The sequence below is a fragment of the Pangasianodon hypophthalmus genome, chromosome 8 (assembly GCF_027358585.1).
Source record: "Pangasianodon hypophthalmus isolate fPanHyp1 chromosome 8, fPanHyp1.pri, whole genome shotgun sequence".
In the NCBI taxonomy this organism is placed as follows: Eukaryota; Metazoa; Chordata; class Actinopteri; order Siluriformes; family Pangasiidae; genus Pangasianodon; species Pangasianodon hypophthalmus.
Window position 1 is genome coordinate 14,433,238 of NC_069717.1, and position 21,442 is coordinate 14,454,679.

Consider the following 21,442-nt stretch of genomic DNA (forward strand, 5'->3'; position numbering starts at 1 on the left):
ACACTGAGAATCAGCAAGGATTGTGGAAAGCTTTGAGCCACTAGATTCTTTGGTTCAGGTCAAACCATTAAATCGCAAAACAAAGGGGAGGATCGTTCAGAGCCAGGGGACAATTTGCAGTTTGTTTCTGCCGCAGTGTTGCTTTTGTTAGCTGTCACATTTACGAAATCTGGAGAATTAATCTGATTTTGGAAATAAGTAATTAAAATGAAAGACAGAGGGCTGAAATGCCCCTGAATAGGGTCGAGGACCGCCTATGAGATAAAGTGCTGAATATGAAATACTGGCATGATAGGTAGCCTGCAGGCTAACACAACACATTACCACTGTGTTCTTGTGATGGAGGAAAAGAAGTATGTCCAAAAATAGACTGCTGAAATGGGACTACCCATCTGGCCCACCTGCCAGGCAGTGCTGAAGATTATTATCCACAATTCCCTTTGGCTTTGGACTAAACCATGTAACATACAGTGAAGTGCAAGAGATGGTGATGAGATTATCAGATATCAAATATATCATTCTTGTTTGTTTATTGACTCTTTAATGTTGTTTAATTTGCAGTTGTGGAACAATGAATAACAAGCAGGCTGAAGAGCAACACAAGAACAACCTGTCAGAGCAACACGTACAGAGATCATCTCTGTGGAGACTGACCATCAGAAACCAGACCAAAGTCACACATTTTACACTGCATTAGACACTATATGCTTATTTATTTATTTATTTATTTGAAAAATGACCAATGTTGCACATGTGAATGTGAGCAATCTCTGACCGGAGGAAAATAATACAATATTTAACATTATCTATAGAACAACATCTATTGGAATATTTTTTTCCAAGCAGCTAACGTCCTGGCAGATGTGCTGATTGAACAATGATGGAGGGCCTTCATCTTTACAGCCTCTCAAGCTATATATATATATATATATATATATATATATATATATATATATATATATATATATACAATGCCATAGCTTGTCAGACATACAAATGCTTGCTCTTTAGGGGTAAATTTACAAATATAAAATTTATATGTGGAATTTATATATTTCTGTAAAGCTGCATTGTGACAATGTTCATTGTTAAAAGCGCTATTCAAATAATTCAATAAAATTCAACTGAATTGTTTATATCAATATTCAACATTATCAATACTATTCCAGCAAATATCAATATTTAACATTATCTCTAGTACAGCATCTATTGGAATACATTATTCTAAGCAGCTAATGTCCTGGCAGATGTGCTGATTGAATGATTGAACAGTGCTGGAGGTCCTTCATCTTTACAGCCTCTCAATATATATATATATATATATATATATATATATATATATATATATATATATATATACATGCATACATACATACATAAGACTGCACAATGCCATAGCTTGTCGGACATAGAAATAAACAAGCTGGTCACGTACAGCCAAATAAATATTGGAGAGATCAGAGCGACCACTAGGGGGCGCGAACTGAATCGTAAACCCTTTGGTTTCTGCGCACACACACACACACACACACTCTCTCTCTCTGCCAAAGCAAACGTTTGCGAATTGCCCTTCAAGAGTCACTCTAAACTGCCTTCCCGTGAAACATGAGTCTGGAGTCTACTTAGAAGGAATGAGTGCGCACTTGGCGTTCCTGTAGGTGCATGCCAGCCAGGAGACTCGGGTAGTGCCACACACACACACACACATTGTGGCTTTTCAGTGACAGGAATAAACATACATGAATGTGGCTTTGGGACTAGAGCTCATAAAAGCAATGCGCCACCGAGATATGGCACATACCATCAGAAGCGCTTCAGCTCCTCAGAAATCCAGCAGTGAAATGATGAAACGTGTCATCTGTGAAGTGCAAACCTTACAGTGCCTGTGTTCACTCTCTGTGTAGAAAATAAACGCACTGCATCCTACAGAGCTACACAGTGTGTTAATAGAGCAGTGTAGCTACGTCTGCAACAGCACACCACTATCTGGGGTTGTTGTCTTTTAGGACTTGGGAATTTTCTAGAAACTTTGCAATGGGGTTCAGGGAGGGTTCCAAAGGTGAGATTATAAGAATGCAGTCTAGTGGTGTCGGGGAAATGAGACAGTTTTAAAGCACACAATAAGAGACAGTTTTAAAGCACACAATAAGAATAAAGCCAGTGTGATTGACTGGAGAGTTCACTATAGGCCACCTGTTTGTTGAGGAAAATGGTCTGCATTGCCTTGTATAAGCTATATGAGCTGAAAGTGCACTAAAATGCATTTCAACTAATGATGCATACTCTCATTTATGTGGGTTTTTTTTTTTTAACATACATTTCCTTACTAATTAACCAAAGCAAAGGAGAGACACCTGTGCGCGTGCGCGTGCGCGTGTAGACTGACGCACTAATCAGGCCTGAAGTTTGCATGTTATGTAGATGTGCACCTTGCCTGATAGCGCTCCACCCCACCACACTCACACACACACACACACACACACACATACATGCACGCACACGTCCACGGTGCAGGATTTTGAAGGCGTCCGCTCATGGTTTAACATCATTCTGAGCGCGTTCACTCGTGCACTGTGAATCCAGACGGGCACGCGCGCTCCCACACTTCTGTACATCTCTTTCACACTTCTGTGCCCCCTCTCTCCCCACACACACACACACACACACACACACACGTACACGTACACGCGCGCGCGCGCACACGCGCACTTAACACCGACCTTATCCCTTTAGTGATATTCAGTATTTTTAGGCTACTGAAGTCTCAGTTATCGACGCATCGCAGATAAGCGTGTTTGGTCATGACAGAACAATCTCTTCCGGTCAAAGCAAACCACCTGTTCTCGAATATAAAGGGCGCATTGATGGGAAGATTCCAGTTCATGTACAACTGCGTCTTTCTGTAACAAAATCCAGTCACTGGGAGTCTAAACGAGTCGCCTGGTATTCAGCAGAAAAGCCGCAGAGATCTGCATTGGGTTAATTGCATAATAATGTAGCGGCGGCTTTTAACCCTGCAGAGACTAAATGCATCTCGGAATAACACCAAAGGAATCCCGAACCTGGCGTGGCTTCAAACAGAGGGTTAAACTCACCGATGTGAATGATGGAATCGGCGAGCACAGGCTCCCAGACCACACTCCAAAATGCAAGCAGAAGCATCACAGGCGTCAAAACTTTCATCTCTCCAGCAGCAAATCAATTCTCCTCCTGCGGGACGACTGCTTTAAATCCCTCAGCCAGCTGAAGATCCAGTCCAGATGAAGGAGGAGGAGGAGAAGAAGGAAGGAGGGAGGGATGGATGGATGGATGGATGCGCGTCCTGCTTTAAAGCCGCACTCCTTCGAAGCCTCCCGGCTTGGATGCGGTCGCTTTCTGTCGAGAGCAAAGAAAAACCGAGGTATCCTTAAACAATTCTCTCTAGACCTCGTTAAAACATCCAGATGAGCAAGGCTGGAATATACTCCGTCCGGTGAGCCGGCGTCCGATCCAAGCAGACAGCAGGGAAAGTCAAGAGAAATGCGACGGCGGTGCTGGTTCTGCTCGACGACTCGCGCGCCACACCATCAAACCGCGCACAACTTCCTCTTAAGCGCACGATTCAGCCTGGATGATGCAGGTCTAGCTCTGAGCCCGTATTCCCATGAAGCCCTGCTTGGGTGAAGAGGCTGGACTTCTTCTTCTTCTTCTTCTTTTTTTTTTTCCCTGCGACAAAGAATTAAGTGGGAGTTCACATGCGACTTCTGCTTAGTATGCGATGAGAGGAGACATGAAAAGATACGCAGCATCCGTTACGGATCCCGCGCTGAACAGAACTGGATTACCTCAGAGAGAGAGAGAGAGAGAGAGAGAGAGAGAGAGAGAGAGAGAGAGAGAGAGGTGGGCGGAGTCATGATCATGCAGAAGAGTAATCTGTGTGGTTATGGCTCCTCCCCTGTCCAGCTCTGAAGATATACATCAACTTCTTTCCAAAAAGGGTTCCTTGGGATAGTCAAGGGTTCTCAGTTTTCTGAAAGACTTCTACTTAGAAGCCCCTCAGATGGAGCCTTTATTTTTCACATATACATTACAGCGCAGTGAAATTCTTTTCTTCATATATCCCCACCTGTTAGGAAGATGGGGTCAGAGCCCTGGAGCAGAAAAGGTTAAGGGCCTTGCTCAAGGGCTCAACACTGGCAGTTTGGCGGTGCTGGCGCTTGAACCCCCGAACTTCTGATCAGTAACCCAGAGCTTTAGCCGTTGAGCCACTGTTGCTTTAATAATGTATGTAATGTTAAAATCTGCCACTGCCATAACTAGAGCTCTGTTAAGTCAGCGTTGAGCCGTCACCAGATCTACCATTTGAAAAAAGATGTTTTGCTTTCTGAAGAGGTTCTACTTAGAATATTTTTGTGAAATAAAAACGCTCTGTTGTAAAAAGGTCCTTTAGTTAGATAGCGTTTGTAGCTTTCTGAAGAGGTTCTACTTAGATACCTCTCTAAGAGGACAAACCTCTGTTACATGGTTCTACATTGGACTTTTAAGGGTTCTCCTATAGAGACAAACAGAAGAATGTTTTAGAATGCTAGATGGAAAAATTTCTTTTGTAAGATTCCAGTCTTAAATGTGATTATCATACCTAAAGCTCTGTTGACTCAGTGTTGAGCCTTTACCAAATATGCACTCTCAAAAATGGTTCCTCAAGGTTCTAGTAATGGCTCTAGCTTTATAAAAGAGAAAATGGTTTGTAGCTTTGAGTTTGTAGCTTCCAAAAGTGGTGCTATTTCTAAAGTGAAGCCTTTCTGAAAAGGAAAAGCTCTTTGGTAGGGTTATTCAAAACTTCAGGGTTCGCCAAGAAGGACAAACCAAAGAACGCTTTAGGGTTACAGAGTTTTGGGTTTTACACGAACCTAATAAAGTCTCTTTAATAGTCCAAAGACACAATTTCAGGTGTAAAATTAGACTTTTTTCTGAGCATGTAATTTGTTATCAAAGCTTTCTAAGACCATTTGAGATCCCCTGTTGTGTTTACATTGATGATGTGGATTATAGGTCAGGTAAATCAAGGGGCTGAGAGATGAGAACACACCACCCTTGTGATGCCATTCAGAGCAAAGAGAGTGGGAGTGACGGCTCATTAACCACTGTGATTGGATAAGGCACAAGTGAAAATAGTGCTGCAGCTTATCAGTGTATGCCAGGGCAAACGTTATGAGGGCTTTCAATAGCAGGGCATAACTACAAAATTACAAAACACATATAGGAACAAAGATATAAACACTTCACTTCACTATTAGCATAAAGATGCACAAAGATCTCATAGTTATCAAGGTCTTATTTCTCTGACCTCAAAGAAGTCTTATTTTCTACATGGACCTAATAAGACCCTGTGATAAAGAATATGCAGGCTGATGTGCAATATGTCACCACAAGGACATGCCATTACTGCAGACAGGCAAGTGTCAGTGTCAAACTTTGATCAGTCAAAGATCAGATCTTTTATTCTGAAAGTCAAAATGAACACTATTCTCTCACTTTTTTGCCCCCTCCAAATAGTGGCACACAAACAAATAGAGCACTGCAAATCAAGAGCCACCTTCACAGTGATTTGGAAAGGATGAATTATTTATCAGCAAACAAAAAGAATGAAAGGAGCTTCGGCTCAGAATGTCGGAGCTTAAGTACCGATGGAGGTGTGTGGGTTGAGAGGCAAAAGCATGAATTTGGAGGACCTGTTTTGGCAAATGCAGCTGTCCTCAGAAATATTTATAGCCTCCCAACATCTAAGGATGCATTTTTAGATCTGTGGAGGAGCAAGGAGACCTCTGTCATAAATAATCCAACAACTATAAAACTGTTTATATATATATATATATATATATATATATATATATATATATATATATATATATATTACTAAGTAATGTGACTACTCTACTCAGACACTGGAGCTGGTAGAAACACCTAATCAGAAATGGTTCATATTAACCGGGTCAGACTATTTGTCATTCTGACTGAAAAACAGTAGAGAAACAGGAAAAAAAACAGGACCCTGAAATGTTTTACAGCACATACGATGGTGCATTACTTATACACACAATGCATTACCATGGCAATTTGTAGCCATTGTGTATAATTTGCTGTCTTAGCATAAGAGTTGTTGAATCATTTATATAGCATTTACATGCTTTCACAGTAAATAGGAATGTGTTCATCATAACCTGCACGTCACAGCCTGTGCTCTGCTCAAATAACATGAAAAGTGCTTCAAGAGACATGGGAGCTGTCCACTTAGGAGTCCTGAAACACAACTGCGTCATATAACCAAGACGACCGCTGCTCTTCTCTGTACATTCATTAAGTGTAATGTTAAGTAAGGGAGCAGTTCATCTCTACAAACCAGCCCCTGATTACCTAAGAGTAGATTAGTAGATTACCTAAAGTAAAGGTACTTGAATGAAGGAAACTTTAGCAGGATGGATGGTAACTAATACGACATATTTTAACATTCATAACACGTGAATATAATTTATATAATTCATTCATTTAAATGTAAATTTAAAGTTGATTACCATGTTTTTAATTCTGCCCTAGGAGGTCTCTTATTAGCTAAATGGACAGTGTGAAATACATTCCTGCAAACAGCAGAGGTCTCCCTTCTATTTGAGCTGCTTAGCAATAGGCTTTAACGCAGCACTGCATTGGTTTCTTTTAATCAACATATCTATAGAAAAAAGAAGTGTATTTATAAGGTTGAGTTTTTGCTCTTGTTCAGAGTAAGTGGGTATCGTATAACTAAATGGCTTCATTTAATTCATTTAATTCAAGACTTACAGTATATTTGTTTTTGAACAAAGATGGCTGAAATCTCCACAGTATTTCCCTTGTCATCCTGCCTTAGTGACAGTTCTAAACATTTCTGAGACATAATCTGAGACGTGTCCCTATACAGACATGAGATGAAAGTACACCGTGTATTCTTTTGTGCAGAGAGTTTGGGACAGTACGATTAGGATGGTTCTGAATAAAAATGAGCTGCAGGTTATTTTCAGTTCCACTTTTGGGAATCAGACACTCAAGGAATCAATCATACTCCATCCTCGGAGACATAGAGAGAGAAACCAGGACTGCACAATGAAAACCCATGCACACACACATACACACACACACACACACACACTGTTGTGCACCCTGGAGTCATGTTTTCCTTCAGCCAACACTCTATACATCATTTTAAAAGACTTGGAACATTTCAATCTGGTCTCTTAAATAAGCAACACTACTGCCACTCTTCCTTCTCTGAGTTTTAAAACAATAATGTCCTGGGATGAAGTTTGTACTATTTTTCCAAGGGCATTGAGTCATGTAGTTTAATGCTGAGTTAGGGTGGCCTTCTGTGACAGCGCCATCCCCCACTGGGCAGAAGGAGCAACAGATGCCTTGCATTGCCCTTCGCTCCCTTATTATTATTATTATTTTTTATTTTTTTGTATGAGTAATGGAGCACCTTGCACATGGGTGACACGGTAGTTGCTCATATTGCCTGAAGACATGCTTTGGCAGATAAGGAGGACTGACTGAACCCTCCTCTTTAGGGGAGCTGGAGTCAGAGTCTATGGGTACAGAATAGCTCTCCACTGACCAGCCAAAGTAGGTTACTTTATTGTGACTTTGTGGCTAACACTAGTGGGAGACTAAAAAGATGCATAATTATCAGATCCAGTTTCCTTTTTTTATGAGAATAATGCAGTATTTTGGTATTAATTACACAACTCGATCAATCCTACACTGATCATATGGAGCGACCTGGCAATGAACACTGAACAATGCTGTATTGTATACTCGGTCTCTTGATGGAAAAAGGATTGGTCAGAGTGTATATCATAAAACAATCCTCCATAAGCCACAAATGACTACACTGAAGTGAGACTACAGACTACAGCTGTGGTGCGCATGAAATTCAGCATTGGCAGAGTCAGGATTTGTGTGCCTAGCATGTATCACTGCCACTTTCAACACAACTCACTTTCATTCAGGTGATAAAAGAACCCTGACTAATTGGTTTTCTGGCTCACTGACCTTGAAAACACAAAGAGAAGAGACCTGAAATGAAGTGCACTGTCTGGGGGCATATGGCTTGAAAGACGGATGCCACAGCTATGATAAGAGTCTTCTGCATGGACGAAATGCCCATTGAGGTTTGGTAAGGTAGAGATCAAGAGACAGAAGCAAATAGACATTCTTAGCTCTGAGACCACAGATCCTCTCAGCCATTCAGTTATGCTAAAGGGAGAGTGAATGACTGAGAGAGAGAGAGAGAGAGAGACAGAAAGAGTGATTTTGTTTGCTCAGCTAATGAAGGAAAACAAGGTTAAGGGAGCTACTTGCAGGAAATGAATAGCAGCAGGATCTTAATTGAAGTAGGTAGGGAGCAAGCTGGCATGACACTGTTTCTGCAGTGCTATGCTGTCAGAGTGACATGAGCTTTAATACAGAGTCCAGTGGTTGTCATTATCACTCAAATGCATGAGGGTTTTTGTGCTGCAGTGTAACTCAGGTGTTAACACAGCCATTTCTAAAATAACACAGAGAGAATTTCTTTAACCCTTTAAAACTAAATAAAAAAATAAATGCATATCTCTGGAAACTAGCGCCCACTTGTGCCCAGTGTTATTGGATCCACCGTGACCCTGAACAGGATAAAGCGGTTACTGAAGATGAAGGGATGAATGTTTACCAATGCTGAGATCTTAAAATTGTAAAAACAGATATGTGATATGTTTACTGTGTTCATTGATTTAAGGACAAATAGTAGTGAACAGTATTCTGTAATGTGTAGCTTAGTACTGTGTGTGTTTAATACAGTCTAAACTCTGACTCTGAGAAATTGTCTTTCTGTAAATAGTTATAAACCAAGAGCCTGATTTAGCAACAGATTGTACTCATTGTGCATAAATCATGTACACGCCCATGTGTACACTTGTGCACTTGTACACTTGATGTGCGTATATTTAGAAGTACTCCTGACCATGCATATGCAGAAACCCCTCATGGTAGAAAAGTATAGTCATGGGTAAACTGATTATGAGGCACTTTCATCCCACTAATTGTCAATGCTTTCAGCATAATGACATGACAAATGACATGATATGTAAAGCAAAAAAATATCAATGGAATAGAGTAGCTGACCTTGCCTTACTTAAATATTTGGCACATGCATCTTTGTGCAGGGGAAGTGTTCTTAAGGAGCGCAGGAATCTCTTTGCTGAGAGTGGCTCATGAGTCAAGTTTGTTTGCCCAGTGCAATTTTAGTTGATTTCTGCCAGCAACTCACACATCTTTTGGAGAAAGCAAAAAAGTACGGGAACTGCATCCCCATGCACACTGAAGTCAACAGACTAAAAACAAGCAATTGGAGTCAGGTCTGGCATTTTCCAACCACCCGTGAGCCAAATAATGACATGTCTTCCGTGCATTCATATTGCTCATGCCACAATACGTTACATTTCCTAACACAGCAGCAGAAAACACATGAATAGTGAGGGATTTTCTCTATTGGTTTTTCCAAATGTAACTGGAGCAATTGATTGCAAACACATAGCCATAAACCTATCAAATTACCATATATGGTGATTTGGGAGCATTTCTTTATATAAATGAGCATGGCCATGCACGAGCAGAGCAATTTAGTACGTTTGGGATTTATCAAAATTAAAATTAGAATTTGTTCTATGCATGCTTTGATAAATGAGACCCCTGCGTTCAGCAGACACCACAGTCTGCATTAATCAACAGAAAGATGTTTTGTATATTTGGTTTATGTGGATGAAATATTTTGACAGTAAAGAACTACTAAAGTAGTAGTAAAATATTTTGACAGTAATGAAAGTATGCATTTAAGAGCTATGGTGTATAACTGAATAAAAAGCAAGTGCCAACACAAAATCTGGTGATATAAATAATAAATTAGGTAGTGCAAAAAGACAAATCGACAATGTAATTAAAATAAAAAGATCGATGTTAGGGCTTTTTCTAGGAGCTGACATTTCCCTGTCAAAATGGAAGAAGTTAGATTGCATAAAGAACACTGACTGTCACTGAGGACTGAGTGCATGTGAAAGCATTTGGTCGAATTGATATGGGCAGTGAAGTGTTGGCACTGCACACTGCCTGGCAAAGCCTTTATCAGCCAACATCTATTACAGGTCCATCAACCTGCCCAAGGGCCTGCAGATTTCTGTAACAAGGTACTACAGCTTTGCAGGTGTTACGGATATTTATACCTCATTGTTCCTGCCCTGCTGCAGCTACCACTTTTACAAGTACTTGATGTGACTAATATCTAGACAGCTTTGTGGCTAAAAGACCCCATTGCCATTCTCTAATAAAAGATGTAAATGAATCCCATGTCTATGGGCGGATATAGTGAGGCTTTACTGTTATGCAAAACAGGAATCTTTGAGTAAGAATGTGCTTGAAAAGGACAACATCCTGGAACGTTTAAACTGAGAAACAGGAGGCCAGTGTGTGAGGATGTGGGAGAGTGAGAGACAGAGTGTAAATAAAAGAAAGAGATGACAATCACCCTTTCTTACTGCTAATCATCATTAAGTGTAAAGTGTCTTATTTGACAGATCAGAGATGGATGTGCTGCTGCTGCTCGTCTGGTGGCATTTTATATTCTGTTTCTGTTTCATTTTGGAGGAAAATGCTATCAAAGCCTGCTAATAATGTATATCAGGACTTCATCAGACATTTGTGTTAGGGGAAGAAAATAATAAAGTCCCTTGGTTTCCCTCACGCTTTCTCTCCCACTATCGTGAGAAGAATAACAACCAACTATATATGCCATTGAAGGCTTCCTGCTTTTGTTTTGCTGGTGCAGAGGGCTGCTGAATGTGAAGCAGAGGTATAAGGATATTACAGCTCTGAAGGCACCGGAAGCCTTAAGCTGTCTGGGATACAGCTTCTGAGGAAACAGAGAGACAGATATGTTCAGTTGATGAGCAAGTATGGATATATCTTCCAATAAAAGCTCCACACATGTAGACTAATAAGTCCAGTTATGCTGGCCACTGTTAATGTTGCTTCGTAAATCAATGTATATTGCAGATTAGCTGGAGTTTTATTGGAATGAGTCTCAGTAAGGAATACACAATCACAATGATGTGATTATATAGGGATAGATGGAATATTCCTGCTACTCACTTTGTCACTTATCTTACCTTTCATGAACAGGATGCTGTGGTAAATCACATCTGATAAAGAGAGAGAGAGAGAGAGAGAGAGAGAGAGAGAAGCAAACCTTCAAAAAAGATTTCAGAGCCTTTTTCACTGATAACTCACATTATGTAAGAGAGAAATGGCATAGATGGAAAAAACACTGCAGAAGAGTTTTTCGCTGGCAGAGATACAAACAAGGCTGAAAATACAGTAGTAAATGTCAAAATTGTACATACTCTGACGTATGTGTAGTAGTGGTGTGTGTGTGTGTGTGTGTTGGGGGGATGGGAATACTGGGGGGACCCTCAGGACCCACTTTTAAACTTTAAAAGTTTATTTAAGAACATAAAGCCTTAACCTTAAAATGCACAAATGAATTAAAGATCAATGATGAATAAGAATTTCAAAAGGTTGGGAAAAATCTTTAAAAACTCTCCATGTAAAAGTAAACATTGGAATATTAATCCTCATTTCTCATACAAGAAATATACTGAGAAATAGGAAAAGTGCAAGAAAAACATAAGTATGCAGTACATGACATGATGTAGTAATAATAATAAGAAGAAGAAGAAGAAGAAGAAGAAGACTTGGCTTCGTATTCATTTTCTTGGAATTTAAACATTTGTGTAAAAAAAAAAAACAACTCTAACATGCTCCAAAATAGTCAGTTACACCAACTGACTAAATTCCCTAAGTTTCCTCACTCGTTAATTACTGTTTAGGTTAATAAAAGTGAATGGTCTGCATTTGAATACTATAACATGATAGGCTTATGTGTTTTTTGATGCAATAACACCTGTCACATATTCTACAGTTGAGGTCAAAAGTTTACATCCCCCTTTCAGAATCTGCAAAATGTTCATTATTTTACCAAAATAAGAGGATCATACAAAATGCATGTTATTGTTTATTTAGTGCTGACTTGAATAAGATATTTCAGATAAAAGATGTTTACATATAGTCCACAAGAGAAAATAATAGCTGAATTTATAAAAATGACCCTGTTCAAAAGTTTACATCCCCTTGATTCTTAATACTGTGTTGTTACCTGAATGATCCACAGCTGTGTTTTTTTGTTTACCGATAGTTGTTCATGAGTCCCTTGTTTGTCCTGAACAGTTAAACTGCCTGCTGTTCTTCAGAAAAATCCTTCAGGTCCCACAAATTCTTTGGTTTTCCAGCATTTTTGTGTATTTGAACCCTTTCCAACAATGACTATGATTTTGAGATCCATCTTTTCACACTGAGGACAACTGAGGGACTCATATGCAACTATTACAGAAGGTTCAAACGCTCACTGATGCTCCAGAAGGAAAAACCATGCATTAAGAGCCGGGGGGGTGAAAACTTTTTGAATTTGAAGATCAGGGTAAATTTAACTTATTTTGTCTTCTGGGAAACATGTAACTGTCTTCTGTAGCCTCCGAAGGGCAGTACTAAATGAAAAATAAGAAAAATGTACACATTCTGTTCAACAGTTTTCACCCCCCGGCTTAGGGTTAAAAGGGGGGTGGTTTAGGGGGTCAAGTTTAGCATGAAAAAATATACTGTATAACCTTTAAGTAAAATTCATGACCTTCTCCTCACTTTTCCTATACTTGTTTTTATAAAATAAAATGTAGTAATACTGTCATTTGAAAGAAAGGGTTACTATCTATGCCATAATGATAATATTTTTGATAGAGAAGCCATACATGTTTTGCACCTAAAACTAGTAGGGCCCAGGAAGTCTAATAAAATTGTCTGCCATCATCAAATCATTTAAGAATTGAAAAGCAAGCATTAGACACAATATCTTACAATAAGTGTCAGAGGATATTACTGGTTACGCTGCCTGTCATTTCAGGTTCAAAACATATTTGACAGGCGTTGTCAAAGACACCTAGCATCTGACATTGAACTCAAGTTTTCAAACGTTTTAAAGTAAATAGTTTCACACATAACATGTTCACACATTTCCTTGGGTCACATAATTTGACATGCAAACTTAAGCTAAAGATTCTATGTTATAAAAATGTCAAATGATATGATATCTGTGAGACACTTACTGACCTTGACAAATAATCCGTGATGCTCTTCAAGCATCTTCTTTGTAATATATTTCCTGTCACTGTTTTTTTTTAATATGACAATAAAATGTCTCTTTTGCCCTGTGTCAGAACAGTGCCATACTCCCTGCACCCTACAAACTGCCAAGTGCATTATGGGTGATTCCATAAGCTACATTATTTAGACATGAACCTGTTGCAGTGCATTGTGGGACTTTATGAGTGCACTAGATATAAGATGCCATAAAAAGTGCACCATAGTGAATATTATTATATAGTTTTAATCATATGGATTCAACGAAGACGTTCATAATATCTTGAAATAAAATTGCTTTACGACCTTTACTCTTTAAAATATATTAATTTGCATTCATCATGGCATAAGATAATCAGCATTTTAATAACACTCATTTGTTTTTTGTGTTACCAAGAAAACTCAAAGCTCTGACACTGGAGACTCCTTGAATAAATGCTAAATAAACACCTCCTTACCGAAAACTTCACCATATGGACGATTACACACGTTTTTAGTCAGTTTATCTGAAGTGTTATGAGCTGTTAGAATGAGCACATTAATATTAACCTGCTATTTATCTTATAGCCAGAATTATCTTCAGAGCTGCTGTTACAGAAAATTAATCAACGGTGCCGTGGTATAAACTATTTTTAAACATATATGGATTTATTTATGTTTTGAAATAGAGAATGATTTATTGTTTTTTTCTACGATAATGAACAGGCCATAAACAAAGCCATGTAGAAAACATTGAAAAGCTCAGTGTTCTGGATATTTATGGATTTGAGATTTTTCAGGTGAATCGATGTGTTTATTTCAGTCTCTACATTGCTATAATGTGAGATTCTGAACTGATTGAAGTAAGTGATTTTTTTTTGCAGAGGAACTTTGTGAATGAGAAACTGCAGCAAATCTTTATCGAGCCAACTCTGAAGGCAGAGCAGGTACACACACTTACCTTTCACCTTACACAGCTGGGCAGTATGTAGTTCAGCAAAGCAGTTTATGATTATTGTTTTATATTGTCTTTTTTTCCCCCAACAGGAAGAATATATCCAGGAGGGGATTAAGTGGACTCCTACTGATTACTTTAACAACAAAGCAGTGTGTGATCTCATTGAAAATAAATTGGTAAGCTCATAGAATATACAGCTGGACGCATATTTATCACAATCCTAATTAAATATGTGTGATAATTTATGCATGCTTTTAATGAGGCATGATAGAGAGGATTTACAAAGAAGAACTATGTTAAAGATGCCACAATATTTAACATGCAGTGTTGTGTGTGCATATGCGTGTGTGTGTGTGTGTGTGTGTTAATTGTTCTTGAAAGCTGTGATAAGTCCAGGTCTCAAGGAAAACTGAATCTGAAACACATATCTGCGTAATTTCTCTTCACGTATGTAAGAAATAAAACACGACCAGACATGCTGTTATAGGAAAACAATCAACCACATGAAGCAGAGTTACTGTTACCACCCTGAAGTTGATTATTTTCTTAAAATAGCTCATCCTGAAGTGTTTTATTCCTCTTACACCACAGCAATTTGACGATTACAATTTTTTTTATGTACTAAAGAAAAAGTCATACTTTTTTATCTATTTATAGTTACATTTAAAGTTGAACATCTGTGAAACAAGTTAGTTTCTGTCCTAACTTACGTTATAGCAGCTATAAATTCCCTCAGTTACTCCCTACCAGCCTCTTGTTTGTCCTCTCTGTTTTGTTATTTTCCTCATGTCGTGTCTGAATTCGTTCCCTCTCAACCAAATTACTTGGGGTGCAGCCAGTTCTTAGTCTTGTCCAAATTCTAAGTGGACAAATTATATTTCCTGCAATTCTCTGTACAGGGTGTCCAAAACGTCAGAAACCAATTAGAGTAAAACTACATATACATAATTTTGTATTCATTATTCACAACATATGCTCCACATGTTCACCCTTATGCTCTTTGCATTTTCTCAGCCGCTGTATCATGTTTTTCAGGATTTTGCTCAAATATTCTCATTGGTTCTTGACATTTCGTACACCCTGTATAATTACCTATAGGTCACTGCAAATCCAAAAATCCAAACATTATTGGTTAGGACATTATTTCAGTACCACAATGCATCTGTGAATGTAAATAATAGAAACATAATAATTAATCAACCGCTAAAACCAGCAGGCATTTGTTAGGGGTGTGTGTAATTTAAAAATTGCTTTTTATACTACTCTATTTTTGTACTATTTTTTGTGATTTTAGTTTTTCAGTAATTTATAACATTGCCTTTAGTAAACCAAGTGAAATAGTTTATTTCTAAAGCAAAAGAAATCAATATTCTCATTTCCCCTTTGCTTGATTTCTTGCCATCTTCTTGCGACAGAACAAATACAACTTAAACATTCGCAGAAAATATAGCGCCCTACATAGTACAGAGATTTGGATTGCAGCTGAGTGTACAATATTTTAAAAGACTTTTTTCTTTACCCACTCCCCAAAACAAATAAATCTATAAATAATTTTAATTTAGAAAATGAAAAATATCTCTTTAAAAGATGTGTTTCAGGTAATTACAAATATAGTTTATTAATGTGTTTTGATGGTTAATTGAAGCAGACACGAAAAAAAACCCACAATGTCAAGTTCTTCTTTACTTATTGTTAACTTCTGTACAATTAAACCACATTCATGTGCCTAATAATTAACCTATATAATTAACCTAACATGCAATGAAGTATTAAAAAAGCAAAGCTGAAAGTTTAATGCATTTTGGCTAATCAAAGACATAATGCATGAGCTCATTATAAGGCTGATTCAGTGAGATCTGAAATTAAAAATAAAAAGAAATTCTACACAATTTGTAATGAGACTTTAAATCTTTTCCTTCATGTAGTGCTGTTGCCACATGCATTCCAGCAATATTATTCAACTAATGCTTAAAATATGAATTATTTATTACTTAACCCTCAATGTTTTACAACACAGCAACACTGAGCATATATATATATATATATACCACATACTATTATATATATAATATACATATACACACCGATCAGCCATAACATTATGACCACTGACAGGTGAAGTGAATAATATTGATTATCTCGTTACAGTAGCACCTGTCAAGGGTTGGGATATATAAGGCAGCAAGTGACCAGTTGGTTCTTGAAGTTGATATGTTGGAAACAGGAAAAATGGGCAAGTGTAAGGATTAGAGAGACTTTGACAACGGCCAAATTGTGATGGCTAGATGACAGGGTCAGAGCATCTCTAAAACGACAGGTCTTGTGGGGTGTTCCCGGTATGCAGTGGTTAGTACCTACCAAAAGTGGTCCAAGGAAGGACAAATGGTGAATTAGCGACAGGGTCATGGGCGCCCAAGGCTCACTAATGTGCGTGGGGAGTGAAGGCTAGTCCATCTGGTCTGATCCCACAGAAGAGCTACTGTAGCACAAATTGCTGAAAAGTTAAAGCTGGCTGTGGAAGAAACGTGTCAGAACACGGTGCATCGCAGCTTGCTGCGTATGGGGCTAAGTAGCCATAGACCTGTCAGAGTGCCCATGCTGACCTCTGTCCACTGCCAAAAGTACCTACAGTGGACAGGTGAGCATCAGAACTGGACCATGGAGCAATGGAAGAAGAATGGCCTGGTCTGGTAAATCACATTTTCTTTTACATCATGTGGAAGGCCGGGTGCGTGTGAAGAGATGGCACCAGGATGCACTATGGGAAGAACGCAAGCTGGCGGAGGCAGTGTGACGCTCTGGGCAATGTTCTGCTGAGAAACTTTGGGTCCTGGCATTCATGTGGATGCTATTTTGACACATACCACCTGCCTAAACATTGTTGCAGACCAGGTACACTCCTTCATGGCAACGGTATTCCTTAATGGCAGTGGCCTCTTTCGGCAGGATAATGCGCCCTGCCACACTGTAAAAATTGTTCAGGAATGGTTCGAGGAACATGACAAAGAGTTCAAGGTGTTGAATTGGCCTCCAAATTCCCCAGATCTCAATCCAATCGAACATCTGTGGGGTGTGCTGGCCATCAAGTCCGATCCATGTAGGCCCCACCTTGCAACTTACAGGACTTAAAGGATCTGCTATTAACGTCTTTGTGCCAGATACCACAGCACACCTTCAGGGATCTATTGGAGTCCATGCCTCAACAGGTCAGTGCTGTTTTGGCAGCAAAAGGGGGACCAACACAATATTAGGCAGGTGGTCATAATGTTATGGCTGATCTGTGTATATATATATATAGTGCTTTAGTACATGTTTTATTGTAATTAGTTTAATTAATTCACAGTATTGTTCATTTTCTTAATCACTGCTTTTACTCAAGCGAATTATGACAGCAGCAGTACTTTTACTCAAGTCAGTATGTTTTGCACACTTTCCACCACTTTCAAGTAGCCACCATTTGTTCTGCTCACCAGTCTTACTCACTAATTTTTCAACTCACCATTCTTAACTCCAACACCCACTTGCCTCTGACATCACTTTCCTGCATGGCCTACGTCTATCACAGGAACCCCCTCACTGGAGAATGCTTTTGGATCCTTGCCAGATCGTCTGTCACTCAACCCTGGTTGTGTCTGGCTGTTCTGTGCATTATTTTAGACGGAGGAAGTTTGCTTGCCTTGGAAAAAAAATAACAGTAAAAGAGATAACAGTAATAAAGCACAAGGTCAGTAAGGGACAATGTGAGAAATAAAGATCATGGCTGCTGTAAAATGGTATCTGAATGGTCATAGTAAGCATTACATAACCATTACATAACCATATACAAACCTTATTTATACCACAGCGCTGTTGAATTCGCAATTTTATGATTGGTCAGATGGTGATGATCTATCAGTTTTATGTAACAGCAGTTCTGACAGTAGTGCTGGCTGTAATTCAAATCACAGGTTTATATTAATACACAGGTTCAAATACATTATTGTTTCTACAGCAACTCATTCACAGGGACTTGATATGGTCTTGCTATTATCATCGATATGGTGAAGCTTTGTGTTAGGAGACTTTTTTTTTTTTATCATTTGTGGAAGGAGACTCGAGTGTCAATAAGTAATGGTCAATAAGTTGGGAGTAATCAGAACAGAGGAGAGTGCACTTTCTGGTTTCTCGGTAACGTTTTAACATGTTTTTTTTTTTATCCTATTAACTACAAAATAGTCTAGAAAAATAGTCTACTTCAGGGTGGTAAGAGCAATGTCCTTATTTATTTTCTTATAACAGCATGCCCTGAAGTGTTTATTCCCTACTTATTCATCTTTGTGTGTTTGTAAAGTCTAAAGGTTATACACTACTTGCCAATGATTTCTAATTGGCAGGTAGTGTACAATTATACACTATATGGCCAAAAGTTTGTTGACACCCGACCATCAAATCATATGTGCTTTTTGAAAATTCCATTCCAGATTTAGTCCCCCCTTTGCTCCAATCTTCTGGGAAGGCTTTCACTGTGGGGCAGTGGGGATTTGCCCTTTCAGCCACAAGAGCATTAGTGAGATCAGGCACTGATGTTGGGTGAGGAGGTCTGGGGTTGAGTCAGCATTCCAATTCATCCAAAAGGTGTTCAGTGGGGTTGAAGTTAGGGCTCTGTGCAGGCCACTAAAATTTTTCCATACCAGCCTTGGCAAACCATGTCTTCAACCATGGACCTCACTTTGTCCCCAGGGGCATTGTCATGCTGGAATGTGTGAATGGGTTGTCCTTAGTTCCAGTGAAGGGAAATCTTAATGCTACAGCATACAAAGACATTGTATACAATTGTGTGCTTCCAACTTTGTGGCAACAGTTTGAAGAAGACCAACATATGGGTGTGATGGTCAAGTGTCCACATACTTTTGGCCATATAGTGTAACAAAAACTACTGCAATAGATAAATACATTTTACCCATGGATACAAATTGCTTGAGTGTATATGAAAAAAATGCAGTTTGTGTTCTGTGGAGTTCATTTTGTGCTGAAAGTTCCTTCATTCATTCCTTCATTCCTTCATTCATTCATTTTCAGTTACTGCTTTATCCTGGGCAGGGTCACGTTGGATCTGGAGTCTATCCCAGGAACACAGAGCGCGAGGAGGGAGTACACCCTGGATGGACACCAGTCTATCACAGTTTGTTTATTCACTGATCAGTTAATTATTGAGCGGCAGGAACACTCCTCCATACAGTTAGACTTGGCATCGTTGATAAATCCTCCTAGCATCCAAAACCCCATGCCTTCATTATCAGTGAAGATTCTGAACCGGCTCCTTTCCCTGCAGAGCGCCACCACAGCGAATTCCTCTCTACAGCTCCCTCAAAGCCGCCTCTGGCCTCCTTTTAGTCTGCAAACTCGTTAATAGGATGAATAAGAGAGAAGAGTTGTGAGCCATGAAAGCAGGCTAGTTCAATTTGGGCCAAGGAGGCTGAACACGAACTGCTGAAGGGCGGAAGAATGGATTCTGAGAGGGAAAGATGTCGCTCTGAGCCATAAAGTCTAACGCAATAAATTATCAGCAACGCAATAAGCGATTTCCAGGAGACATTTTAAAAAAACTAACAACCATCTTTCCCTGCACCAGGGAAAAATGGCAAAAGCAAGCTGGCAAAAAGGATCCAATTTAAACAGGCTCAGGCTATCAAGTGAAATGTCATATATTTTTCCTATGGTTCTTATAATGTTTACTTGCGAGGAAGAGGAGTCAGAGTAATAGTTAGCAAACAGCTGCTGGCAAGGCAAGCTAAACATCCATGGACTGAATTTCTACACTTCTACACAGAATTCTCTAAAAATGGGCTCGAGGATCACTTCTTGTGATATTCAGCATCGACCTCCTGACTTTCTGCCAGGGGTCAATAAAAAATCTGATCAAAAACTCTGATATTTGTTGCACCACTGATTCTGTGAAGAAGAAAACAAATTATGTGGTCCATTACCAGCCAATCAATCAGCACAAGCAGGCATTTTCACTTGCCTGTCAAATGTTACCAGTCATTTCAGAAAGTTCGACCTCTTGCTCTCAAGAATCTAGCATTCAGACCTCCTAGCCTAGGCTGTGTGTGCTGAAGTTCTTGTGCATGAGGTGGAACTGAAGGTATTTGTTTGGATTCTGAATTTAAAAATTGGTAGTTTCAGCTAACTTGTGCTAAATCTGATAGCTATAACAGATATGTTACTTTTGCACTGGCACAGCGGGAAGCATTGCTGCCTCACAGCTCCAGTGTCCAATGTCCAGCTCCAATCCTGAGCTCAGGTTACTGTTGGTACAGAGATTCACGTTCTCCTTGTGTCTATGTGGATTTTTTCTGAGTTTTATGGTTTGCTCCCAAAAACAGACCAGTAAGTGGCTTTGCTGCTGGTGCATGGGGCGTTGTGACTGTCCATCCATTCGAGTTGTATTCCAACCTCATGCCCAGTGTTCCTGGGATAGGTTCTGGACTCACCATGAGCCTAACCAGGAAAAAACAGCTACTGAAGATGATGAGCTTTTGCACTGGATCTGCTAATAGATGAAGGCTATTAGCATTAAAGGATTACCAATTAGCTTAATGCAAACTGCATATAGAAATTATTGCACATTTGCCTAAAAAACATTCAAAATGTTGGAAGCAAATAAGCAATTAAACAATTTAACAATGACTCACTGAAAAAAATGACATCTAATATATCAAATAGTCAAATTTACCTAATATGTCCTATTATAAGGTTACAATAAACCAAATACAAGATTATGAAACCTATTTTAAACATTCTACTAATTTCAAGTTTGAAATAATCTTGTTCTGTTAATTGTAAGCATTTATTTCAAGAAAGAAGCAAAATGATTTGCCAATAGACAACCAGAAATAGGTTTAATCATTTTATATTTGGTTTATTTGTAATCTCATAATAGGTAATATTAGATCAAATTGACTATATTCAAGATATTTCCACTTGATGTCATTTCTTGCAGTGAGTCAAGTTGTTTATTTGCTTATTAACACTGTACGTCTTCACTGATGAACAAAAGAAGCAAAATTTTAAAACCAAGCAAACATACATTTCATGAATGTACATGAAAATATGGGGCCTTGAGAAGAAATTACCTAGCTACATTCCGAGGCAATCCACAAACAGATTATTTTAAGGATCAGTGAATCTGATCAGTGAATTTAGTCGATTCAATTATTCAAATGGTGCAAATTGTAAATT

General features: G+C 38.9%; 1 protein-coding gene and 1 long non-coding RNA gene across 4 annotated transcripts in view; one reads left to right on the top strand and one right to left on the bottom strand.

Annotated features, from left to right (window-relative positions):
* The window catches only part of grid2 (glutamate receptor, ionotropic, delta 2), a 392,977-nt gene extending 389,208 nt beyond the window's left edge, over positions 1-3,769 (bottom strand). For all 3 annotated transcript variants that reach the window (XR_003403097.3, XM_026919491.3, XM_026919501.3), the window contains exon 1: positions 3,096-3,769. Coding sequence is in view for 2 of the 3 variants with exons in the window: in XM_026919491.3 (XP_026775292.2) it covers positions 3,096-3,183 (88 nt within the window). In the remaining variant the exon portion in view is untranslated. The remainder of the gene's footprint in view (positions 1-3,095) is intronic.
* Positions 1,385-21,422, top strand: LOC113529916 (uncharacterized). The gene is made up of 4 exons (XR_003403098.3): positions 1,385-1,682; positions 14,148-14,210; positions 14,311-14,397; positions 19,280-21,422. It is a non-coding gene; the product is annotated as an uncharacterized LOC113529916 (long non-coding RNA).
* The last annotated feature ends 20 nt before the right edge of the window (positions 21,423-21,442 follow it).